General features: G+C 38.8%; 1 protein-coding gene across 23 annotated transcripts in view; it reads right to left on the bottom strand.

The window, feature by feature from the left end:
• LOC105482167 (centrosome and spindle pole associated protein 1) overlaps positions 1 to 27665 on the bottom strand; it is a 160637-nt gene that overhangs the window by 49513 nt on the left and 83459 nt on the right. For 19 of the 23 annotated variants that reach the window (XR_011606966.1, XM_071068153.1, XM_011742146.3 and 16 more), the window contains 9 exons: positions 25323 to 25475; positions 21146 to 21258; positions 16615 to 16764; positions 16073 to 16219; positions 13606 to 13710; positions 11769 to 11835; positions 11066 to 11183; positions 4337 to 4476; positions 993 to 1133 (listed from right to left, as the gene is read on the bottom strand). Coding sequence is in view for 22 of the 23 variants with exons in the window: in XM_071068153.1 (XP_070924254.1) it covers positions 993 to 1133; positions 4337 to 4476; positions 11066 to 11183; positions 11769 to 11835; positions 13606 to 13710; positions 16073 to 16219; positions 16615 to 16764; positions 21146 to 21258; positions 25323 to 25475 (1134 nt within the window). In the remaining variant the exon portion in view is untranslated. The remainder of the gene's footprint in view (positions 1 to 992; positions 1134 to 4336; positions 4477 to 11065; positions 11184 to 11768; positions 11836 to 13605; positions 13711 to 16072; positions 16220 to 16614; positions 16765 to 21145; positions 21259 to 25322; positions 25476 to 27665) is intronic. The other 4 variants (XM_011742142.3, XM_071068143.1, XM_011742138.3 and 1 more) reach the window with 1 other exon arrangement.

Here is a 27665-nt window from a genome sequence, read left to right on the forward strand (position 1 = left end):
AAGTCTTGACCTATGATCTGGGCCTAAAGTGCTGCATCACTTACTCCTGTGATGCTCTCTCATGAAGTCAGAAAAGCTTCCTCAGATTCTGCAAGTCAGACCAGCCTCCCAAGATAGGGTCTTAAATTTTCTTAAAAATAACTGGCAGGAGCATCCCTTCCATTCTTGTTATCTGATTGTTGTGTTTTCATTACTCATTTTCCATGGTTAACCTCGATGGCCTGAAAGCTGGTGAAATACAGATGGGAAGGCCATGCAGTACACCTGGCTATCATCAGGCCCCATCAGTGCTCTCTGAGACAACTAGCCCCACTCTGCTTCTAGGTACCCACCCACCCCAACCCAACGACATCCTGGATTTCTTCTGTGCAATATTCATCACAGTTATACTTCTTTAGCATCTAACTTCTCCAACAAAATATAACCTCCTCAAGAGCAGCAGCATATGTCATTCATCACCATATCCCTGGATACAGGCCAGTACCTGCGCTCCTAGTAACCACTAAGTATCTTTCAATTGGTTGATTATACGAAAACATATTCATAGTCCAGTCTGATGCTTTGCACATTTTACACCACATCAAAACTTAAACACACTCACACCACAGTAGACAAATGCCTGACATGGCACAGTAGACAAATGCCCGACACATCATGACAGGGCACTGATATGTTTGCCTGGCACTCCTTCCTTTGGTTTCTAGTTCCTAATGCAGATGTCACCTGGCCTGGTCAAAGTATTCAGTCCTCCTGGCTACAGTGAATGGCTAGGCCCCTGTCATGCATGAATACACCACCCTGGTGGAGCCACTCAGAGCCCTTTCTCATACTTCTTTTCTGGTACTACAGACCAAATGGACCCTCCCTTCACAGAGCATGGGGCTGCCAGTGAAGGGAGGATGCCTGGGACTGAAATCAACAGAAGAGATGCAGAAAGCCTACCGAAAAACAGCGTGCTAATACTATTTGACACAGCAATGATTATTTCTTACCTTTGGCACCTTCTTGCATTTTTATTCTGTTCAGCCTCTTCTGCTGCTCTCTTAGGAGGGCTTGCTGCTGAATCTCTAAGGTGTGATGATCTCTTGGAGGATCCGGGTACATAAATTTCAGATCAACTCGTGTTTCTGAATCTGGTATAAAAAATACGTTATATAACTAAGTTAAATGTTGTTTTCAAATGAGATTTTGTAAAACTTCACTATAAGTAACATGAGTAACCTCATTTCAAAATCAAGGAAATGATATAAATAGTAAAACATCACTAAAGTCAAAGGACAGTAAATAGCCACAAAACTAAAGAACATGAAATTAATATTCTTTAATAAGTGCCTTTTCACAAACTTACCAACATAAGGAATACCCCAGAACAAGCAGTGGATGCCGCATTCTCCATCTCTACCTGTCCTAGCCCCGCCAGGATGCCACCCAGAACACAAACTATGTGCAGGTATATCCAAGCAGATGGTCACATGGCTATGACTAAGGCAGCCATGAGACACTGTAACCACGGCTGATCTCTAGAATATACTGGAAACGTGAAAAAATAATGTTACTGGCCAATTAATAGTTTAGTCCTTACAAGTATCATGCAGAAAGTAAGATAAGCGTAGACTGGCTGGAACTTGATGAGGAATGCCATTTCTGTTTTTTGTTTGTTTGTTTTTGTTTTTTTTTTGAGATGGAGTCTTGCTCTGTCGCCCAGGCTGGAGTGCAGTGGCACGGTCTTGTTCACTGCCAGCTCCACCTCCCAGGCTCACACCATTCCCCTGCCTCAGCCTCCTGAGTAGCTGGGACTATAGGTGCCTGCCACCATGCCTGGCTAATTTTTTGCATTTTTGGTAGAGACGGGGTTTCTCTGTGTTAGCCAGGATGGTCTCGATTTCCTGACCTCGTGATCTGCCCGCCTTGGCCTCCCAAAGTGCTGGGATTACAGGCATGAGCCACCGCAGCCGGGGATTGCCATTTCTGAAGGAATTTACCTCTGTCACAATTCCATGAATATCCACTAACAAGAATAAATTTTGTTTTGTTTTGTTTTGTTTTGAGACAAAGTATTACTCTGTTACCCAGGCTGGAGTGCAGTAGCATGATCTCAGCTCACTGCAACCTCTACCTCCTGGGTTCAAGCAATTCTCCTGCCTCAGTCTCCCAAGTAGCTGGGACTACAGGTGCCCACCACTATGCCCGGTTAATTTTTTTTTTTTTGTAGGTTTTAGTAGAGATGGGGTTTCACTATGGTGGCCAGGCTGGTCTTGAACTCCTGACCTTGTGATCCACCTGCCTCGGCCTCTGAAAGTGCTGGGGTTACAGGCACTAGCCACTGCGCCCAGCCAAGAATAAAAATTTTTAAATCGTGAGAAGAAACATACAGTTCATACATATAAAAAGCCTTGAAAATATTATTCCCTTTGACTCACTAATTACACTGCTGGAATATAAATAAAGAAGCCTAAATATATATACAGTTTTATGGTCCTAAATATGTATAAAGCTTTATGATCAGAAATTATCAAAAGAACAAAATAGTGAAAATGGCTAATAGCCATTTTCAGAAGTTAACAGAAGTCTCTGGACACATAAACTTGGACTGGTCCCTGGCTTCACTGCTTCCAGACTCATTAAAAAACAATACCAACCACCAGGTCATTGGTGAATGAGGGCAAGATGTAGTAACACAGGGAAATGAATGGCTCAATTCTATGGCTTAAACCTTTTTGGTCTCAAGATCTTTTTTTTACACTCTTAAAAATTGAGGACCCCAAAGAGTTTTACTTATGTATGTGACACACACACACACACACACACACACACACACACACACACACACACACACACGCCATATCAGAAGTTAAAACTAAGAGATTCTTAAAACACAAGAATATACAAGGACACATTCTGCTAGCTTCAAAGAGATGAAATCATCACATGCCATGTAGTCTCTGGCCAATCTGTATACACATGAGAGAATAAGAATGAAAGATACAAATAATGTCTTAGTTTATAATACAAACAGTTTTGACTTCAGATCAAACTTCTCACGAGACCCACTGGATTAACACAATGCCTGGCAGATAGTAAGTAATCAATATATGATAGCATAAAAAATAACTATGGTATATGTAATTGATAATACATGCAAATCTAGGTGAAAAACAATAGAGAAAATTAAATAAATAACACAATTTATCTTTTTTTTCTTTTAATTACGCTCAGAAAGACTAGAAAACATCCAAAATGATAATGGTACTTACATACAGGTAGTTTGACTAAGGTGATTTTTCCTTCTTACTATCTTTCTGTATTTTGAGAATTTGCTACAATAAACAGATATTACTTTCAAAAGGATAAAAAGCTTAAATTCCAGTTTTCTGGCCTAGGTCATATGACCACACATCCCATAATCTGCCCCTTCTGCTCCAACACCTGCTCTGCTGAATATGCCTAAAGGAAAATTACACAACACACATTTTGGTTCCTCCACACATTCTCAATCTCCCAGGCCTCATGTACCTTGGAAATCCCATTTCCCTACTAAACTTTCTCTTCTATTCGTCCTAAGTGGCTACATCAAAGCTTCTCCTAACTCTTCCCTCAAACCCCCTAGATTTCCTCCTGCCCACCCAGGTGCCCTGCTCACTTCAACAATCACTCTCCCTCTCCTAGAGCCTGAACCGCTTTCTCCTGCATAGCTCCTCACATTCACATTCTAAGGACTCTTCCAGCTCCTGATCCCTCCCTCTCCTTCCCCTTCCCTTTCCCAGCCAAGGGTCTTCTAAAAGTCTTATGCCTATTGTTTCCAATATCTTGTTTCCTAGTCAATCCTCATTCCAAAGTTAATCGGCGATCATTCCACTTAAAAGGCTCTAGCTGAGGTCACCAATGACCTCATCCAACTGACATTTTCCAGTATTCATCTTACACGATCCTGTCTCCTTGATACTCTTTCCGCTCAGGTTTCAGAATCCTACATTCTCCTGCTTCTCCTCCAGTCTCTCTGACTTCTCCTCAGTATTTTTCATGAGCTCATCTTTGTCTGTCCATCCTCCATTAAATGCCAAGTTCCATTCTTCATACTAGTCTATGCGATCTCATCCATCCCAGACTTTAACACTATATGCTCTCCAAAAGACAGCAGTTAGTCAAACTAAAGCTTCATCTACCAGACTGGTTAACTGAAGACCTAGAGAATACAGAAGTTTCATTTCATTTTAACTTAAAATATATATCATAGATAAAATTCTACTTTAGAAAAAGGGTATAAAAATCTTTATAGATATTTAAATATGGGTAGAACACTTCTGCTACATCTTTAAAAGAGCAGCAATCTACTCACCTCTATCTTTCAGCTCATTAAAATCATGAATATTCTGAAAAGTGGCAGCGTCTAAGCCCTTAGGTGACTGTCTTCTGACAGGAGCTTGCAACCGATGTCTAGCCATATCAAATATATCCATGGGATTCCTTTCCCTTTTCCTATAGACAAATGACAAATCATAATATGTGCTTTATAGGAAAAATAGGTGAGTTCACATCTAATTCACTGTAAAAGAAATTTGGTCTCTTTCACCACATCATATTATTAAAGAATTATTCTAGGCCAGGTGCTGTGGCTCACACTTGCAATCCCAGCACTTTGGGAGGCAGAGAGGAGGACTCCTTGAAATGAGGAGTTCAATACCAGCCTGGCCTACAAAGCAAGATCCCCTCACTACAAAAAAAAAAAAAAAATGAGGTCAGGCGTGGTGTCTCATGCCTGCAATCCAGCACTTTGGAGGCCAAGACAGGTGGATCACCTGAGGTCAGGAGTTCAAGACCAGACTGGCCAAGGTGGAGAAACCCCGTGTCTACTAAAAATACAAAAATTAGCTGGGTGTGATAGCGCACGCCTGTAGTCCCAGCTACTCGGGAGGCTGAGGCAGCACAATCACTTGAACCCAGGAGGTGGAGGCTGCAGTGACCTGAGATCACACCACTGCACTCTGGCCTGGGCAACAGAGCAAGATTCCGTCTCAAAAAACAAAAAAAAGGTTGGCCGGGCATGGGGGCTCACACCTGTGATCCCAGCACTTTGGGAGGCCAAGGCAGGCAAATCACCTGAGGTCAGCAGTTTGAGACCAGCCTGGCCAAAATGATGAAACCCTGTCTCTACTAAAAATACAAAAATTAGTTGGGCGTGATAGTGTGTGCCTGTACTACCACATACTCAGGAGGCTGACGCATGAGAACTGCTTGAACCAGGGAGGAGGCGGCTGCGGTGAGCCGAGATCACGCCACTGCACTCCAGCTTGGGTAACAGAGCAAGACTCTATCTCAAAAAAAAAAAAAAAAAAAGTCAAGCATGATGGTGTGTGCCTGTAGTCCTGGCTACTGCTGAGACAAGAGGATTGATTGAGCCCAGGAGGCCAAGGCTGCAATAAGCTGTGATCATGCCACTGCACTCCAGCCTGGACAACAGAGGGAGACCCTGTCTCTTTTTTTTTTTTGAGAATGAGTCTTGCTCTGTTGCCAGGCTGGAGTGCAGTGGCGTGATCTTGGCTCACTGCAACTTCGCCTCCCAGGTTCAAGCAATTCTCCTTCCTCAGCCTCCTGAATAGCTGGGACTACAGGAGCTGGACCACTAGGCCCAGCTAATTTTTTGGTATTTTTAGTAGAGATGGGATTTCACCGTGTTGGCCAAGATGGTCTCTATCTCTTGACCTCGTGATCTCGGCCTCCCAAAGTGCTGGGATTACAGGCATGTGTGAGCCACCGCACCCGGCCCTCCATCTCTTAAAAAAAAAATTGGCCGGGCATGGTGGCTCACGCCTATAATCCCAGCACTTTGGGAGGCCGAGGTGGGTGGATCACGAGGTCAGGAGATCAACACCACCCTGGCTAACACAGTGAAACCCTGTCTCTACTAAAAAATACAAAAAATTAGCCGGGCGTGGTGGCACACGCCTGTAGTCCCAGCTACTCAGGAGGCTGAGGCAGGAGAATGGCGTGAACCCAGGAGGTGGAGCTTGCAGTGAGCTGAGATCGTGCCAGTGCACTCCAGCCTGGGCGACACAGCAAGACTCCGTCTAAAAAAAAAAAATTATTCGGATAGCTCTATTATTAGTTCGATTTACCTTAAAATATAGCATATTTATAACGCCATTGAAATTTTTCAAAATCATCAGATGCAAGATACCTTATTACAAGAATAGAATGATTCAGCTTTACTTTAAAATGTTCATGGAAAAAATAAAATGTTCATGGAGTATGAAGATCACAGTCTCTAAGGTCAGAGAAACTGAGATTCAGACCAGCTCTGTTATTTATTAGCAATTTGACCTCAATTTCATCATGTGTAAAATGCAGATGCCTACCCCTTATAGTCTTATTGTGAACAACAGAATTAAGATAAATTTTTTTTTTTTTGAAAGAGTCTTGCTCTCTTGCCCAGGCTGGAGTGCACTGGCACAATCTCAGCTCACTGCAACCTCCACTTCCCAGTTCAAGCAATTCTCCTGCCTCAGCCTCCCAAGTAGCTGGATCTATAGGCACGCATTACCACACTTGGCTTCGGCGGCTTTTTTTTTTTTTTTTTTTTTGTATTTTTAGTAGAGACAGGATTTTGCCACGTTGGCCACACTGGTCTCGAACTCCTGACATCAGGTTATCCGCCTGCCTCAGCCTCCCAAAGTGCTGGGATTACAGGGGTGAGCCACAATATCGGGTCAGAATTAAGATAAATTTTATACTGTTAAGTACCTAGTATAGTACCTGACATGCATTAGATAATCAATAAATTACCTTCCCCTCAACCTAAAACAGAAATCACACATAGAAATATGGTAATAGGCAGGGCCCTCTGGCTCACGCCTATAATCACAGCACTTTGGGAAGCAGACGTATTGCTTGAGCTCAGGAGTTTGAGACCAGCCTGGGCAATATGGAAAAAAACCCCGTCTCTACTAAAAAATACAAAAATTAGCCAGGTGTGGTAGCCTGCACCTGTAGTCCCACCTACTTGGGAGGCTGAGGCACTAGAATTGCTTGAATCAGGAGGCAGAGGTTGCTGGGAGCCAAGATCATGCCACTGCACTCCAGCCTGGGTGACAGAAAGAGACTCTGTCTCCAAAAAAAGAAAAAGAAATATGGTACTGCCCAGGCACAGTGGCTCACAGCTGTAATCCTAGCACTTTGGGAGGCCGAGGCAGGTGGATCACCTGAGGTCAGGAGGTTGAGACCAGCCTGACCAACATGGTGAAACCATGTTTCTACTAAAAATACAAAAATTAGTCAGGCGTGGGGGTGGGTACTTGTAATCCTAGCCACTCAGGAGGCTGAAGCAGGAGAAACACCTGAACCCGGGAGGCAGTGGTTGTAGTGAGCCAAAGATCGTGCCATTGCACTCCAGCCTGGGTGACAGAGCGAGACTCCGTCTCAAAAAAATAAAAATAGAAATAGAAATACGGTACTAATATGTAGTTCAATATGGGCATTATTCAGAGGACCCAACATTAACTTTACAATGGACTTTACAAGGAACTTGATACCCTAACTAGTTAACTGATTCCTGGGGTACCTAGGAAATTAATACATAGCAGGTAGTAAGGGAGTTTTCTGCCAGGGCTTGAGGGAGTGATGATAAGAGAGGGATGGTGTTTCTAGTCCTGAAAAAAAAAAAAAAAATACTTACTGCTGCTTCACTCAGCACTAGGTCTCCTCTATTTTTGAAAATGGAGCTCTAAGTTATGGTTATTATGAGGCTTAGTCAGACTCCTCCCATCATTTCTTTATCATTAAATCTTCCCTAAGCACCAAGACAAGATAGCTGGGATCCCCACAGACAATACCCCTGCTCTACTGGAGCTTCCTTTTTGCAGGGGAGCATTCACTGGGGCCATAAAGGACCCTGGTCAAGGCTGACAGAGACCTCTAATACCTAAGGTGAAAGGAACTCTATGGAGATTTATTACAATGCAAAATACTAAAAAGATGTCTAAGAGACCATTAAATTGGACTGCTGTCTAGTTTCCATTAATGCTAATAGTTAAATACACTGGTAAGTTAGGAAATAGGTTATTAAATCTTCACATGTGAGCTACATCACATTTGTTTTGAGCCTAGCACATGATAGGAGCTGGATAATTTGGCAAATTATTTAGTGAATACGAGAATCCTTTTGTACAAATATTCATGAAATTGCAATAAAGAACCAACTCTGAGATGTCTTTAATCAGAATATATATTAAAATTATTCCAAAGTAAATGTATTCAACCAATTCTTGCTAAATGATGATAAATGTAACATGTTTTATAACTTAAGTTAGAACTTAAGAGTCACAAAGACATATATTTATTTATTTCAAATACATACATTTATTTATTCTTCACTAGACTCTCAAGGGGTAGAAATTATCATGTATAATTTTCAAGTGAGAAAATTGAGGGACTGCTTGAGTACTCTTTCTTAAATCATATTGGTTTACCAAAAGAATTTACTAATGAAAAGAAAAATTAATAAAATGTCAAAAAAAACACATTAAACTGAATTAAATATGCATGTTTGGAAAATGGAAAACTGCACAGTTAAGGCATTTATAACACTGTAAAAGTAAATATAGAAAAAAAAAAACACTACCTCTCGATTGTTTAGAACTTATTGACCTACTATGGGAGAATTACTGAATCACTGAAAATTACCACCTTGGAATAACATTTCATTATCTAGCCAATCTATATCTTGAAATTTCCTCACCTTGTTTACCTTGTTTCAATATTCCTAGAGAATACAAACAAAAATCTAAACAAAGCGTAATTAGGCAAATTAACATGCTACGTTAAAATCCTACCACATACTGGATTAGAGTCAAGAGACATCGGTATGAACTTAATATATATACAAATAGATATAGGAACAATTATAGATATGTTTATATTTATGACTTAGTATACATACATATATTATCCAGAGGGCCTAGAAGCAATGACACCCAGCAATAAACAGACCCAGCTTATCTGGTTTCTAAACACATTCTCCAAAAGGAACCAGGGTTCAATGGAGAAATAGCTGATTCTAGGGATGGGGTAGGGGAAATACAAGATGATCCTGAGGCATCTGGAAAGAAGTCTTCAAAAAATGAAAGGATGGGGACATGTCAAAGAGACACAGGAGCCAACCTGAAAGAGCTCCAAATGGCCAAAGTTGGAACAATTTGTGAAATAAAATAATGTAGCACTCACTTATAACCCAAAGTGTAAGATAAATACACATGAGATGACAGTAATAAATAAATGACTGAATAAATAAATAAATGGAAGAAGAAGAGACAAGTCTTTCTTATGGAAGAATTCTAAAAACTATATGTGGGTAACCCCCTGCTCCAAGAGATGAAGCTTAATTCCACCTCTTTCTCACTCTTGCAGGTGTGCTAGATTTAGTGATTTGTGACCAAAGAATAGTTAACTTTCTAGTGCAGAATCCTGGCAAACACTACTTTAACCAAGGTTAACATTTCCAGAGGTATCATGTGGATATCATGTACCCCTGATACAATGTGATGTCAGAACAGTGCCTGTGCTCTTCTTTCCAGAAACTCTTAATCCCAGTCTAATAATCAGAAAACATCAGACAAATCCAGACTAGAGAAGGAGGCATTCTACAGGATACCTGGCCAGTGCCCATGTAGACTTTCACAAGAAAAATAAGAGAAGACTGGGAAACTGTCCCAGACCCGAGGAGACTGGGAGACATGACAACTAAATGCAACGTGGTACATCTTGTATGGGGCCCATGAACAGAAGAAGAACATTAGTAGAAAACTGGAGAAATCCAAAGAGTCTCAAATTTAGTTCATAGTAATGTTCTAATGTCAGCCTCTGAGTTGTGACAAACATACCATGGTAATACAAGACGTTAACAATAGGGAAAACCAGATGAAGGGTGTACAGAAACTCTATGTATTGTTTGCAACTTTTTCTTTTTTTTTTTGTGAGACGGAGTCTCACTCTGTCGCCTAGGCTGGAGTGCAGTGGTGTGATCTGGGCTCACTGCAACCTCCACCTCCTGGGTTCATACCATTCTCCTGCCTCAGCCTCCTAAGTAGCTGGGACCACAGGCGCATGCCACCACACCCAGTTAATTTTTTGTATTTTTAGTAGAGACAGGGTTTCACCATGTTAGCCAGGATGGTCTCCATCTCCCGACCTCGTGATCTGCCCGCCTTCGCCTCCCAAAGTGCTGGGATTACAGGTGTGAGCAACCGCACCCAGCCTGCAACTTTTTTATAATCAAAATTATCCCAAAATAGAAAGTTTATTTTTAAAAAGAGAAAGAAAGGAATTGTGGTAGTTACCCACTATGTTGATTTTACAACCTACTAAAACAGTGCAAACTGAAGTTTGAAGAACACTGCTTTAAAAATGTATGACTCGCCGGGCGCGGTGGCTCAAGCCTGTAATCCCAGCACTTTGGGAGGCCGAGACGGGCGGATCACGAGGTCAGGAGATCGAGACCATCCTGACTAACACGGTGAAACCCCATCTCTACTAAAAAATACAAAAAACTAGCCGGGCGTGGTGGCGGGCGCCTGTAGTCCCAGCTACTCGGGAGGCTGAGGCAGGAGAATGGCGTCAACCCGGGAGGCGGAGCTTGCAGTGAGCTGAGATCCGGCCACTGCACTCCAGCCTGAACGGCAGAGCGCGACTCCGTCTCAAAAAAAAAAAAAAAAAAAAAAAAAAAAAAAAAAAAATGTATGACTCCTGGCAAAAATGATCAGAAATGTTTGGTAGCCTGTAAGTGATTCTGTTGAAAAAAAGTATTTCAGAAAGCTACGTTATTAATGGAAAATATAAAAAACAGTTCTAAAATGCAACTACTGTCTGTAATTATTCCAACCCAGAAATTTCTATTCCTACAACATGAATCCCCTTGAGAACTAAATTTCTACAACGGATTTTGTAAAAGACAAAGAAAAGGAAAGTAAGGAGATTCTAAGTAAGATGAATTAGTCCTGTTCCCAAACTGCAAAATTACTGCATAGGTGAAGTAAAAGAACTCAAGAGAAAACAAAAAGTGCAATTCTAAACTTGCCTGATAGGAATTTCATCATCACTGTCCATGTGTAGCAATCGCTCTTGTAGACGCCTCTCTTCACTACGAAGTTGTTTTCTCATTTCTGATAATTCCATAATTACATTTTTTTTCTCCTCTGCAAATTCCCATTGATAAGTAAAACACGACAGGAATAAGAACAAAAGACTAAACATTAAAACACAACCTGACTAATAATAAAGTGAAACTGCTCAGAGACAATTTTATGAAAGATATTTTAACATTTTATATATACACACATACACAGATCATAATTATGAATGTCATTAGGACCCATAAGTACATTTTTTACAATATAGGAATTTTAGAAGTGATATTCTTGTGGGAGGGCAACTATAAAGGAGAGGCACAAGGAAGTTCCTTTATGGTGATGGAACAGTTCTGTATCTTGATTGCAGTGGTATTTGCACAAATTGCGCATGATAAAAATGCACAGAAATACACATACATAAATGCATGTAAAAAATGGTAAAATCTGATGGTCTGTGGAGCACACCAATGTCCACTTCCTGGCTATGAGACTATACTACCTAAGATGTTACCCCAGGGGAAAGTTGGAGAAAGGGTACACAGCACCTATCTCTCTACTGTTTCTGCAGTTTTCTATGAGTTTATAATTATTTCAAAATGAAAAGTTAAAAAGGGAAATACTCTAGGTAACAGGTTTAGTAGTTAACTCTACCTTCTGCACGGAGCTGATTTTTCCTGGCAGGTACCGGGGGTGACTGTGCCCTGGACATGGAACTTTCCTGTTTAACAATAATGACAAAGACATGCTCAGTATGTCTTCCCTACATAGAAGCTTGAAGGGAGTAATTTTTTGAAGGATTTATATGTAAAGGAAACCAAACTCCACACTATCCTACCTCCAAAACTTATATCTATTCTAGAGTATATCTACCATGTATATCTGTTCTTCCTTCTCATCACAATGGAAGTGTCCTTGCCTCTACCCAAAGAGAATCCCTTCATCTGTACTCTGTACCTGATAATTGACTCCCATTCTCCTCCGATTATTCTTTTTTTCCAACTTCCTCTCTCCAAGCACTTTCCTCTCAGCCTATGTGTAAAAACCTCTCCCTTTCTTAAAAAAAATTTTACCTCACCCTTCATTGCTCACTGTCTCCTGTCCATTCTGTCCTTCCTTTCACAGCTGAGCTTCCTTAAAGAACAGTAAATGCAGTACTTTTGGGTATACTGCCTATTCTCATTCACTTCTCAACACACAGCTATGGCCTTTGCTTTCTCACACCCATCACTCCAACAATACTGCCCTCACCAAAGTCATGAAGTGACCCCCAAGTGACATATTCAGTGGGCATTCTACTTGGCCAGTCGCAACTGCCGCCACTGCCATCCTCTCTCACCCTCTCTCCGTTCCTTTCCCTGCTTCTCAAATGTTAATTCCCCAGTATTCTATTCTCAGCCTCCTTTACTCCTCTTGTAGACACTCATCGTAGACAATGGTACTAATTTAACAAGCACCAATATGTTGATGATGTCCAGAACTACAAATCGAGTCCAGAACTCATTCTGCTGCCACAATTCATATTTTCAACTGCCTACTCTATACAACCCTCACCAAAAACTTGAAAGTTATCATAGACTCCTACCCACCACACACTCAACAAATAGTACTACTATGTCTCTTAAATGTATCATAAAGCTGTCACACCTTCTCAGTTCTTGGTGTCACTGCCTTTGTTTGGGTCCTCAGTCTCACATCTTGACTTCTGCAAAAGTATCTTATCTCCATGTTTAGTCTTGCCCCACCTCCAAAACTTATCTCCACACCATTGCCTGAAAAAACATTATACAAAAGTGGCCATGTCATTCCCCTACTTAAATATTACAATGAATTCCCATGCATTATCTACCACAGACATACTAAATCAGAATCTCAAAGGGTGGGATTCAGAAACATGTTCTTCTGACACATTTCTTTACCTATTCTGGTAATTAGCCTGTCTGGAATCTACCAGCCTATGGAACAAAATCAAAGTTCTTAGCACTCCATACAGCATGCCACACATGTTCTGACCTCCACTTCCTCTGCTGCCTTAATGCACAGGCATCATCAGGCCAGACCACACCATGGAAGATTCTCCACATGTGCCATGAGCTTACATTGCTCTCCACGACTTTCCACAAACTGAAAATCCCTCACCCTCCTCTTCAAGGCAAATTCCTGCATATTCTTCAAGCATCAACTTGAGGATCAATCTTAGAACATTTTCCATGTTTTCCTTGTAGTTCAATCTAAAGTATAACAGACTTCATGAACATATCTACAGCTAGCTAGCTTGAGGGGCTAAATTATCGTTTGTCAAAAGAAACTTTAGGGCACCAAGCACTATCAGTTACAATCGAAGCAGCAAGCAAATTACTGTAGATACCACCTGTATTTCAGATCTGAAAAAATTTAACCTATCCAAATATAACGAAAAAGAAAATTTCATTCAATCCCCCAATCCAAAATAACTGAGCTAGGATGAACAAATAAAAATGAAAGTACATACATGAATAAAGGAACGTATGATGCTGTCAACTGAAGGAGGTCTTTGGAGTTTGCTTGCAATTTTGTTCTGAAGGGCAGGAACTATAGGAGAAGGCTGTCTCAAGCGCTGAAAATTTTTAAAAATTTAAGAGCATAATTGCTTCATCACACTCACACACATACACACACACACACACACACACACACACCCCTTATAGTTAAGAAAGTTATCTAAGAAGTTTAGATTGTTATTGCTTTTATTTAATAAAATGTTTTTTACAAAAGTCAGAAATTCAATTACGTAAGATCAAACATGTTGGTTATGATAAACATAAATGGATTTAGACATCTTTATTAAAACAGTATGATTGTCAGATTAGGATTTAAAAAAATCAACAAACTCAAGTAAAGCAACAAAAAAGAAAAAATATAACAAAACTAAATCATCTTTAATAAGAAGATACCATGACAATACAAAAAAATTAAATAACAAAATCCTTCTTCTGGAAAACAATACAAAATCTCTAAGATCTAGATCTAATCACTAACAGCATCATGGATGAGGGACTTTTCAAGATCACAATGGGGTTCTACATTTCAGTTTATAGTGTATTAAACCTTATAGTCCAAAAACTTCATTATAAATACAACATAGACCTTCTAAAGCCCTGTAGAGGATGCAGCAAACAAGCCATAGTACATATAACAAAAGACCAAAAAGCTCTCAAAGTCAGAAATGCAATTAATGCAATCAAAGACATTAGTTTTGATAAACATAAATGGATTTAGATATCCCTATTTTAAAAGATTAGGCCGGGTGCAGTGGCTCATGTCTATAATCCCAACACTTCGGGAGGCCAAGCAGGCAAGTCACCTAAGGAGAGGAGTTCAAGACCAGCCTGGTCAACATGGTGAAACCCTGTCTCTAATAAAAATTAGCCAGGTGTGATAGTTTGAACCTGTAATTCCAGCTACTGGGGAGGCTGAGGCAGGAGACTCACTTGAACCTGGGAGGTGGAAGTTGCAGTGGGCCGAGATTGCACCACTGCACTCCAGCCTGGATGACAGAGCGAGACTCTGTCTCTAAATAAATAAATATAAACTTATAACTCAGATTAGGATTTTTAAAATTCAACAAACTAAATATAGAAGCTAACTAAATGAAAAATATGGTGACACAAAGGTAAAACTGAAGGAATAGACAAAAATATACATCAGACATACGTAAATAAAAAAAACGATAGCAATATTAATTTCAGGAAGGCAAATGCACTAAATGGGATAAAGCTGATTTAAAACTTTATGGTACTTTACAATTAAATTGTAACATCATAAAAGTATATATTGCTAAAAAAACAACATTTTTAAAAAACATAAGAAATTGCAAGAAATATAATTATGGGAAACTAACAATTCTCTTTAATTCTTTTTTTTTTTTTTTTTTTTGAAATGGAGTCTCGCTCTGTCACCCAGGCTGGAGTGCCGTGGTGCGATCACGGCTCACTGCAACCTCTGCCTCCCAAGTTCAACCGATTCTCCTGCCTCAGTCTCCTCAGTAGCTGGGACTACAGGTGCCCGCCACCACGCCTGGCTAATTTTTGTATTTGTTAGTAGAGATGGGGTTTCACCATGCTGCCCAGGCTGGTCTCGATCTCCTGGTCTCAAGTGATCCGCCCGCCTTGACTTCCCAGAGCGTTGGGATTACAGGTGTGAGCCACCGCGCCCAGCCTCTTTCATTCTTAAATGATGAATTTTACAATAAAAAATTATCTGTGAGGCAGGGTGCGGTGGCTCATGCCTGCAATTCTACCACTTTGGGAGGCTGAGGCAGGAAGACAACTTGAGCCCAAAAATTTGAGATCGGCCTAGGCAACATAGCAAGACCTGGTCTCTTAAAAAAAAAGAAAGAAGGCCGGGCGTGGTGGCTCACTCCTGTAATCTCAGCACTTTGGGAGGCAGAAGTGGGCGGATCACCTGAGGTCAGGAGTCTGAGACCAATCTGGCCAACATGGTGAAACCCCATCTCTACTAAAAATACAAAAATTAGCTGGGCATGACGGTGTGTGCCTGTAGTCCTAGCTACTTGAGAGGCTGAGGCAGGAGAATTGCTTGAAAGAATATATATATACACATATATATAAAAAATCCACTCTGAACTTCTGTATTAGTCTTGTCATGAACTATAACAAACAGTTCATGTTGTACTATCTGCATACCATATTCTTAGGTGGCGCCACATACACCATGGGAACGAGATTAAGAATGGCTGAAGTAAGTAAATTCATTACCTTCAATGGACAGAAAATACCAACAAAGCACAGTGACAGTACCTCATATAGAAAGTTCAGTACATTGTGCCCAGATTACACACTAAGAACAGGAACAAAGGCACCTCCTCCTCTTTTTCCGCTTTTCTAACGACTACACAACTCTCACAGTGAAAGTGGGTTAAACTGTGGGTTTGATTGACATTTTTGTCTGAAACTTACCTTTGTTTCTTCCCCAGTCAAATTATCTCTTTCATAGTAGTGCTGAAGTTGCAGGTTATATTTTTCTTCTTCTTCTTTCTTCTTTCTTTCTGCTTCTTTTTGTCTTTCTTCAGCTAACCGAATATGCTCTTCATTTTTTAGCCTTTGCTTTAAAATAGAAAAATATGCATTCCGTATATTCCTTCTACAGTACATTGAAAAATGTGCTGCCTTATTTTTCTGATAAAATGAGATAAAGATATAGATGACATGATACGGTGTTCTTTAACACAAGCTGTCTGCTTAAAAATAAAATATTAGGCATCTTTTATAAAGTCTTCAGTCAGCCTACATCTATTTTTTTAAAGTCATCACTTATCTCCTTTCTTAAATTACCCTTTCACCTTAATAAAATAATATCCAATGAATGGATAGTGATCTCATATTTTCTAAATGTACTCCAACACTGTTCTCCTTTGTAAGTAACAAACACCTTTTCAAGTCAAAATAAAGATTTCACCTTCAGACTAAGTAGTAAAATACAATAGGGAAAAGAGATGTACCTCCTCCTCTTTCTCCCTTTTCTTTTCCTGTTCCTCTTCATACTCCTGCTGAATTCGTGCCCTCTGTTCTGCAAGCCGTCTTTCTTCTTTTTCTTCGGCAATTCTCAGTCTCTCTCGCTCTGCTTCCTCTCTTTGTTTCTTTTCCTCAATCTAAAAAATTAAACCTAGTTATTTCTCTTGTAAAACTATTGAAAAGTTAGAATATCACTAATTTTTTTTTTCTGATAGCATACAAACTCAACATTTGTACCCTCTTTTTGCATGTTCCTAAATTTTTCAGTATCCTGTATTTTCAGGGAGGCTACATGATTTACTGTACTGTTAAAAGCTTTGAGTTAAATTCCAGTTCCACCAAACAGACTGTGTGACCTTAAGAAACTTGCTTGTCCTCAGTTTTCTCTTTTTTCTGGTAAAGTTATTAATGCCTACATCTCAAAGGAGTGCTAAAAGAATTAAAGTGAAACAATGTAAGGAACATAAAAGTTCCTCCTATATAGAAGGTTCTAAGCAACTAATTCATGATTATATTATTTTATAGTGATTGCTGCTATTATATGTCAAAATTCTTAGAATTGATTATTATTCTAAAATAACAGTGAAATTAGTATTTTAGTATTCAATCATTTTTTAATGCAAGAGCCGCTTCTCCCAAATGCCCTTTGTTCTTTCCTAACTATAGAGGTTAATGGAGAAAGAACTAAAACTATTAGGTGGAGGAGGATTTAGGTCACAAGGACTCATAATTAAGTTTCATCTTGAATGCTACCCGGAGTCTGCAGTGTTGAGTACTCTAGAGCCTAAGATTTGAAGGAAATCTAGAGCCTAAGATTTGAAGGAAAGAAGGCTCTAAGAGAGAGATAGTCCATACCCCCAGTGAATGAGGCAGGGAAGAATGGCAGCACTGGAACCAGGTATTCATGTCTCTGGTTTAAGGTTATCAACAGATTTTAGTTACCCTTAGGTATGGATCATACAACTCAGCATATTTTTGTTTTTCTTCTCTGTACTTCCTCTAGCTTCAAGGTTGCTCTATCTAGTGCTGCTAAGTGAGCTACAAGAACTTTAATCTGGCTGGGCACAGTGGCTCACCTGAGGTCAGGAGTTCAAAACCAGCCTGGCCAATATGGTGTAACCCCATCTCTACTAAAAATACAAAAATTAGCCAGGCGTGGTGATACGTCCCTGTAATCCCAGCTACTCAGGAGGCTGAGATGGGAGAATCACTTGAAACCAGGAGATGGAGGTTGCAGTGAGCTGAGATTGCGCCACTGCACTCCAGCATGGGCGACAGAGTGAGACTCTGCCAAAAAAAAAAAAAAAAAAAAAAAAAAAAAAAGAACTTTAATCTTCTAACACATCCTATGATTTTATATACTAGGGCTTTTCCCAACACTTCTTTCTCACAACATGATTAAATATGCACAAGCCTAATATTTAGTACTTTTAGTTAGCAATTTGCATCCAATCACTTCTTCGAGTCCAATACGCCTAAAGAAAACATCATTTATAATTCATCAAAATTTCATATTCAATACTCAGTTCCCCCTTCTTCCTACTCCACGGAAAAAAAAAAAAAATCACATTGCCACAGGGGTCACTTCTCCATCAAAATCAAAGAATTCTAATTTTTAAGCTATTAATGGATCATACACCTAATGGAGCCAAAGTTCAGTGCCAACAGGAATGCTAGACAGTTGTTCAACAGCTTTCTGGTCTGGAAAGCAGGGAAAGCTATCTTCTTGTCATGGTTTTCCAATTACATAACACAAAATTGCTTCAGAGTTCTTAAAAATATTTTATTTGTTAATTATTTTTAAAGCTGTGATAAAAAATGTCAAACATTCACAAGTGTTATTAATATTCACCAAATGTTAACAGCATGAAGACTTCTGATGCATTAATTTGAGCTAACTGTAGAACTTACCTGTACAGACCTCAGGCTAAAGCTTTTCTTACATAACATCTTTGTGCACAGATTTGAACATTTCATAATATTTGTTTTAACAAAAGTTTTGTATACTTTTTATCTGACATTATATTTTTGATGGTAATAATAAATATCATTGATCTATTTTACATTTTCTTAGAATTACATGTTAGGTTTTGTCTGAGGTGGGAGAAGAGATTTTTAAGTGGCTGCTGAAAGAAAAATTTAAAAACCATCATCTGAAAGCAATCCATTCACAGATAAATTGAGGGTTGACAGGGTGGAAGAACTGAAGGTTGAAACTAAAATAGTTAAAGCTTCCCCCATTACCATAGCTTTTCTAGAGGTAAAGACTTCCTAGTGAATCCTATAAATAGAAGTGTGATATCCACAGATATTACACTTAAAGTCTGGAGACTTGGATTCAAGCAATGGCATCACAATTTGCTAGCTCTGACACCCTGGGCAAGCCTGTTAGTCTGTGTATTCGTTGTATGTTATTAAACAGAGATAATAAAACACCCCTCAGAGAAATCTGAGGTTTGATGAGATACTATATGTAAAAGGATCTTACGAACAATAAAAGGCTATACAATTGTAAGATTTTTTTGGCTGCATTCTACCTTAGACCATGGTAAGAACTGCTAAGCATTAGAGGAGGTACTTAAATTTTGACCTGCTGTCATGGTCAATATACCACACAGTCCTTTACGTTCAACAGGGACTCCAAACTCTCAACTTGCTGCTACCTGACTTGAGTGCAAAATATTGGGACCTCTGATACCAGTCTCTCATATTCAATATCTATATTGTTTCTCTTGAACCTTAAAAAGGACTTTCCATCAATTTCCACTGTCACCCACGCTAGTAAAATGTCCCTGCTTCCAGTCTTTTTAATCCTGTTATTGTACCTTAAACAGTGATGTCACATCAATCATCCTTTTTTCACTCTGTCGCCCAGGCAGGAGTAAAGTGGCATATCTTGGCTCACTGCAACCTTTGCCTCCTGGGCTCAAGCAATTCTCCCACCTCAGCCTCCCGAGTAGCTGGGGTGACAAGCACACACTACCATGCCTGGCTAATTTTTTGTAGAAATGGGGTTTCATCATGTTGCCCAGGCTAGTCTCAAATTCCTGTGCTCGAGAGATCTGCCCACCTTGGCCTCCCAAACTGCTGGCATTACAGGTGTGAGCCACCACACTCAGCCTAACATCAATCATCCTTAAAGGCTATATCCATTACGTAACTGCCTTATTTAAGAGTCAAGAATAATTAGGATTAAAAAGAAGATATGTTTGAGGGCATCTGTTTAAGAGTTTGGGGTTAGATTACATAACCTTAAATGTTAGGTTCAAGAGTTGAGATAATTTCTGTAGGCAAAGAAAAGCTACCCCAGATTTTGAGTAAAGAATAGCAGGTGAAAAGTCGTATCAAAGGAGGATTACCCAGGCCATAAGATGAATCTGACACTGGTATCTAAGTGTGAGTATAAAGGGGAGGGAGTTAAGGAAATAAGAAACTGTGAGTCCCTCATGGGCAAGTATCTCACATTCATCTCAGGCTCCACCCCTAGGACTCAGCCCAGGCTACACCCAGTATAGGAATAAGTCTGTTTGCTTCATAAACAACGGATGTTCAAGTGTCTTCCTTTGGGAATAGTCTGGGCATTTCTACTATGTTAAATGCTACTTACTTATATACATAAATGGGGCAAATAATTGTAAACTGTGATTATCTTAAATCTAATTTTTATTTATTTACAATCTGTAATAAGTCAAGAATATCAAATCATTTGGAAAAAAATATATTGATTTTCTAATAACTTACAAATATCTAGAAAGATGCATTCTCTGCCTAATAGATGAATATTTTAGTAAGTCAGTTTTTGAAATCTCAGCCTTCTTAGATTTAAAATTAATGATTTAGGCTGGGCGTGGTGGCTCATACCTGTAATCCCAGCACTTTGGGGGACCAAAGTGGGCAGATCACTTGAGGTCAGTAGTTCGAGACCAGTCTGGCCAAGATGGTGAAATCCTGTCTCTATTAAAAATACGAAAATTGGTTGGGTGCAGGGGCTTATGCCTATAATCCCAGCACTTTGAGAGGCCGAGGCGGGCAGATCATGAGGTCAGAAGATCGAGACCATCCTGGCTAACATGGTGAAACCCTGTCTCTACTAAAAATACAAAAAATTAGCCAGGTGTGGTGGCAGGCACCTATAGTCCCATCTACTTGGGAGGCTGAGGCAGGAGAATCACTTAAAGCCAGGAGGCGGAGGTTGCAGTGAGCCAAGATCTCACCACTACACCACACCCTAGCCTGGGTAGACAGAGCAAGACTCCATCTCAAAAAAATAAAACAAATTAATGATTTAATAAAATAAAGATTAAGTCAACTACTATACTTAATACATCTGCTTATTTCCTTGAAACAAGGAAATGAAATAATAACTTTTGCACTACTGGTATCTGATCTGATATAAATTAGATATTTTAGATAAAAGTATGGCATTTTAGAATTTAGTATTTATCCTGGAGAAAATCTTTGCAAGTTTTGTTTATTAAAATCTCATGAAACTTTGAAACTGATCAAATAGCATTTCACCTGAAAACGAAGAAAATTCTTGTATAATTCTTGCTGTCTAATCTGAAGTTCAGTTGGAGGCTCACCAAATACATTTCCCCGAGCAAAAGGAGAGCTCTGTGTTTGCATATGACCTTGAAAGAAACATTTTGCAAAAACATACTATTAGCCAATGCTTAGAAAATGTAACAGTTAAAGAATGAACAGTTTGCTAATAAATTCATTTTTTTTTTTTTTAAAAAGTCCAGAGATTAAAATCAGAAGAGGAAGGTTGAGATTAGAATCTGAAGATCAGGTGAACAGTAGTGAGAGAAAGAAAAATGGTAAAACTAAAATAAAATTAACAGTTAACAAAATCAAATAATACCTGAAAGATACAAAGTAAACATAAAAGCTAACAGCTTAAACAACCCTCATTGCAACAAAGGCTTTAAAATAGAATTTATGGAGAGAAAAAAAGTACATATTTATATTCTTCAGTATGTGAATATCCTTTACTTAAGAATATTGCTTAATAACATATAAAATTGTTTTTAAAAATCAGTAATTTCAAAATTCTTCCCAACAGTTTAAATGACAGAACAGAAAGTCAGCTTTGAAAAATATATTTAACAAATTAGAATGTGTCTTGTTGTAATAGTTTTTATTTTTAAAACTATCAAATTAATGAGATATAAACATGAACAAAAATTTTTTATTATATATTACCTATAAATAGTATCGTATATTCTTGGAATGGAAAAAAATTATTTCATAAAAGCAATTCGAAAAACAATTATACCCTTAGAGTCTCTTTGAATGCAGACAGGAAAAAAAATGACATTTAAATTTAAGCCTCACATAACTTTTTATATTGAGTTTCTGATTCATTCTTTATACCATTAAACTAAAGCATGTATTTCTTTTTTCTTTATTTTTGAGACAGAGTCTTGCTCTGTCACCCAGGCTGGAGTGCAGTGGCATGATCTCCGCTCACTGCAACCTCTGCCTCCTGGGCTCAAGTGATTCTCCTGCTTCAGCCTCCCGAGTAGCTGGGACTACAGGCGTGTGCCACCATGCCTGGCTAATTTTTTTTTTGTATTTTTAGTAGAGACAGGATTTCGTCATGTTGGCCAGGCTGGTCTCTTAACTCCTGACCTCAGATGATCCGCCCACCTTGGCCTTCAACAGTGCTGGGATTACAGGCGTGAGCCACTGCGCCCAGCCTAAAGCATGTATTTCTCGCATGTAGTTTTGTATAGGCAAACTGCTTTGCAGTTCAGCTACCACTCAGGTCTATTTTGCTGAGTGGTAGCAAAATTAATACATTAATTTAAATGTATTAATGCTTATTTGAACAGACTGGCAGAAAGCCAAATCAATACTTAAACATTATGAATACTTTTTTTCCACTAGAAAATTTTCCTACTGAAAACACCTTGAAGGCTATTTTAAATGTTATGCTGTGGTGGAAACAAACTTGAGTAGCATGTTTCACCATGATGCTCACTCCTGTTCTAAACCTTTGGGGCAATTAGAGAAGAAATATTATTAGAGACAGACAAGAGAAGCCCTTTTAGAAATGAATAAACTATAAAAGGAAAACCACAGCGAAACACTTGCTATATACAAAGAAAGCAGAAATGTATCTTGGCATGATAATAAGCCAAAAAAGTAAATTTAAGCCATATTCGTATTAGACTTCATAAGCCAGAGCTCATCTAAAAACCATAAAGTAAAAGAAAAAATAATGAACATTATAAAGGGCATCAGAAACAAACCTAATGAAGATAAAATATTAGATGATAAGGAAACTTAAACACATGTTGTAACATTCAATTTTCAGCTATATTCAAGTTCCTTCAGGCTTTTAAAATATCAAATGCTACATATATGCAAAGATATGTGTGTGTGTACATACATACACACACACGCACTCATATACATATATATGGCATAGCACAAAATTAGGTAGATTTGAATCATTTCTTGCATTGAGAAAGTTTATTTTAGATTAATTCTTTCTTTTTTTCTTTGAGATAGAGTCTCGCTCTGTCACCAGGCTGGAGTACGGTGGCATGATCTCAGCTCACTGCAACCTCCTATTCCCAGGTTCAAGCAATTCTCCTGCCTCAGCCTCCGAAGTAGCTGGGATTACAGGCGCGTGCCACCATGCCCAGCTAATTTTTGTATTTTTAGTAGAGACGGGGTTTCATCACGTAGGCCAGGATGGTCTCAATCTCCTGACCTCATGATCCACCCGCCTCAGGGCCTCCCAAAGTGCTGGGATTACAGGCGTGAGCCACTGAGCCCAGCCAATTAATTAATTCTTAGAGAAGGAAAGTCTAACTTAGGGAATTTCAATTCACAAAAAAGGGAAGTTTTAAACACTTTTATGTTTTTTTTATGGTTTTTTTAATTCAATTCTTAAACAGAACATCCTAGTAACAATACCAGCATAAAAACCTGGCAGTGGTACAGAAAGGTTATAGGCAACAAATTTTGCTGTGCATGTTTAATCATCAGGCTTATGCTTTTGGGAAGGGGTCATGGAAACTGTTGATTTTCTGGTGTTTTTGCTTGGTGTGCAAAGCTAGAGGGCTAAAAAGTGTTATTACTAAGATAGAGAAAGTTCTAGGCTGAGCCAGAACTACAAACAATACCACGTATAGAAAAAAAGGGTAGAGAAAGACTCTTTATGGCACTGAGATCTCAATACAGAATACTAGAAGCAGCAGCAAATGAGAAAAATATCAGAAATAAGTCAAAATTCTCTCTTAGCAGCAATAATATGAAAAGGTGTTTTGATGTTCTTACCACACACTATTACAAATTAAAAGAGCCAAATCAATAATATTGTCAAAATCAAAGGTTCCAATTTTAGTGCTCTAAAAATCAAAATTGGATCCAATAAAATCTATTGTAGAACAAATAAAGCATTTTCTCATAATAAGAAAACACTGGTACAAGTTTCCCATGAAAACAGTAAATAATCCATCTCTTAAAGTGTTCAAAAAGGCTACAGATACGTGTGCCACCATCAAAGCCTTGAAAGATGCAGGGGTATGACTCTAATCACAGCTCCCCATTTCACTTATCTGTTTAGCCAAAAATAAGGGTCAACAACAAAAAAGACTGAATGATCAGTCACAAATATTTTAGAACTTCCTAATGAAAAGTTCTTTTCTAGTCTAAAACCAAAAGTTCTGTGAAAGCACAAAGTCAAATTTTGTAATGAATAAATGGCCAGTTTTATAGGCATCAAAATATAGTGTGAGGTGGTGTATTAAACTTTATTTTAAAATATATAACACAATTTAACATATACTTGACAACTTTTCCTGGTATGTCATAAAAAAGATACTGAATAATTTTCATCTTACAGAATTTTTGATTAAAGGATATTAATAGTAAATCAAAGATAAATAGTTAAGAGGCATGTAACCAGGCGGTGGCTCCTGCCTGTAATCCCAACACTTTGGGAGGTGGAGGCGGATGGATCACAAGGTCAGGAGTTCAAGACCAGCCTGGTCAAGATGGTGAAACCCCACCTCTACTAAAAATACAAAAATTAACCAGGGGTGGTGGCAGGCACCTGTAATCCCAGCTACGTGGGAGGCTGAGGTAGAGAACTGCTTGAACCCGGAGATGGAGGCTGCAGTGAGCTGAGATTATACCACTGCACTCCAGCCTAGGTAACAAAGAGAGACCCCGTCTCAAAAAAAAAAAAAAACACACACACACACGCTGCTTCATTTCTTTGTATACTGTTGTTTTACAAGGGAGGGTAAATAATTACTAAAACAAGCAAAAAATGAATTTCCCTGTACAATTTATCATATCACAATGACAGTTTTTCACTAATTCAAACAGCTATGGATATAAGATACAAATAGTGTATGTGTGTAAAAGAGTGTTTGATTTTAAGAAATGTCCCCCACTAGCAAAATAAAAATGTTAGCAGCAGCTAAAGGATACACAGCAAGTTACAAAGCTGAGAAGAAACACAGTAGTAAGAAGTAACCTTTCCCCATTCACCCTTTTTTCAAAGTAACTATGAAGAAAAGGTATTTTATGAATCGTGTGGTACACTTCCTGTATCAGAGCAGCCAAGTTCTCAAGATCCCAGTAAGAAGAACTTAGTCAAAGAACATAAATGTTACTGAACAATTTCAGAATTGTTAAAAAAAAAAAAAAAAAAAAAAAAGTGATTAAAAACCTGAGCTTTTATTTGCAGCATCTTCTAGGTTCTCAGCATTTGAAGTGGCTAAATTTGGGTCTAGAGATACAACAGCCCTTTTATCTTCATATGTTCTTGCATCTGGGTTATGGTAGGCATCTATATTTTGTCTGTGCATCCTATTCAAATCGGCTGAGAGGAAAAAATAAGCCATTTATTTAAATAAACACATTTCTATAATTGGCATGCAAAACATATTTTCTTAAAATAGGGAGTCAGAAAGAAAAACAATAGGACAAAGTTGGGAATAATTCAATGATATGTTGGTGCCCTGAAAAGAGAAACCAAGTTATAAAAACTTTTAAGATTTTCAAAAAATAACCCTTTAAAATAATCTCAATTAGTAGATAAATTAAGGATACATAAATCTTTAACAAAACATAAAAACCATATTACCAGTATCTATGTTACTTCAGAACTTAGAATTTCTTTAACATAGAAAAAATATAGCAACAATTTAAAAAACTCATAGTGAAATTTACCTGTCATCGGTCTCCTAATAACATATAATCATGTGGAGTGGCGTTTTAAAATATATTCACAAATTACTTGGCAATCCTTCCTCAAACGGTAAAGCTAAATTCCATTCCCCTTCAGTGGTGCCCAGAGTTAATAACTCACTTTTTATGACTAGCATGTCGCAGAAACAACAGTATATGACTTCTGAGGCTACCTCATAAAAGAAACTATTTCCACCTTGCTTACCTAAGGATCATTCACTCTGAAGAAAGCCAATTGTCATATCACAAGTACACTAAGGGAGCCCTATGGAAAGGCCCATATGACAAGGAACTAAGGCCTCCTGAGCCATGAGGGAGCCATATTGAAAATGAATCTTACAGTCCCCATCAAGCCTCAGATGACTACTGCCATGGTCAACACCTTGGACTCCAACATTATGAGGGAGCCTGAGACAGAACCACCTAGCTAAACCACTCACAAATTTCTAACCCTCAGAACCGCAAGATAATAAAGTTTATTGTGCTAAAACACCAAGTTTTGGATTAATTCATTACGTAGAGCAGATATCTAATATACACAGCAAAAATCTGAGCACCTAGAATTGGGTCAAACAACCAATCTCAAAAACAGAACTGAATGATTACAGAACTCAAAGCTTTAATAAAATAAAAAGTAGCTGTTTTCCATAAAACAAACCAACCAAAACACTGGAACAGTATGGCAGCACTGAAAGTGAACTTAAACCTGGATATAAGAAGTATTTATCAGGAAGCCCGTTATGTTCAAGAATGTATTTTGAACATGAATCACAATTAGAATTCCAGACAGAACATGGCAAGCAATACGTAAATGTTACAAAAGAGAATGGGAGTTCAGAATCAGGAAGGTTCACCTTGTTACAATATTTAGGGCAGCTTGGACTTGGAAAATGTATAGGAGCTTCACAGATGAAGATAAGTAGGGAAGCATAATAGAGAAGTACAACAATGTGAGAAAGCACTCCAAGCAGGTAAAACATGAAGAGTGTTGTGGCAACATTAAAGCAGTCCAGCTAGACTAGAGCATAAAGCACATATAATAGAGCAATGGCAAGAAAGACTGGAAACCGCAGAATGGATACGTATTCTGGAATATCCTAAAACACATGCCAATGGCTCTCAATTTTGTTCTGTAGAAGGTAATGGAGGCAGTTTTGGTTGTTACAGAAGTGAAATTAATATATTAGTCTGGCCGGGTGTGGTGGCTCATGCCTATAATCCCAGCACTTTGGGAGGCCAAGGAGGGTGGATCACTTGAGCTCAGGAGTTCAAGACCAGCCTAGGCAACATGGTGAAATTCCATTTCTACTGAAAATACAAAAATTAGCTGGGCATGATGGCATGCAACTGTAGTCCCAGCTACTTGGGGGGCTGAGGTGGGAGGATCACTTAAGCCCAGGAGGTGTAGGTTGCAATGAGTCAAAATTACACCACTGCACTCAAGGCTGGATGACACAGTGAGACTCTGTCTCAAAAAAAATAAAAATAAAAATGGTTGAGGACAAAGAAAAAGATTTAAAGATCAAACTGTAGGGAAGACGTAAAGAGTAACACAGGAGTAAAAGAGATGACATGGAAGAGAATGGATGAAGGTATCAGAAACAGACAAGGTCAGATGACAGTCCTTAGAAGAAAGATAATGCTCACAAACCTAGCAGAGTCTAACTCTAGCTCATAACGCACATCCAATAAATATCAGCTGAAGTTTGGACAGCATCTCAGAGGATACAAAAGACTTGGAGAAAAAAAGGAACTGTCAAGCCAGTTCAAAGAAGATAAAAGCTGAGTAAAAATCATTAAATTGAAATTAGGACATTAGGCT

This window comes from Macaca nemestrina, chromosome 8 (genome assembly GCF_043159975.1).
Source record: "Macaca nemestrina isolate mMacNem1 chromosome 8, mMacNem.hap1, whole genome shotgun sequence".
In the NCBI taxonomy this organism is placed as follows: Eukaryota; Metazoa; Chordata; class Mammalia; order Primates; family Cercopithecidae; genus Macaca; species Macaca nemestrina.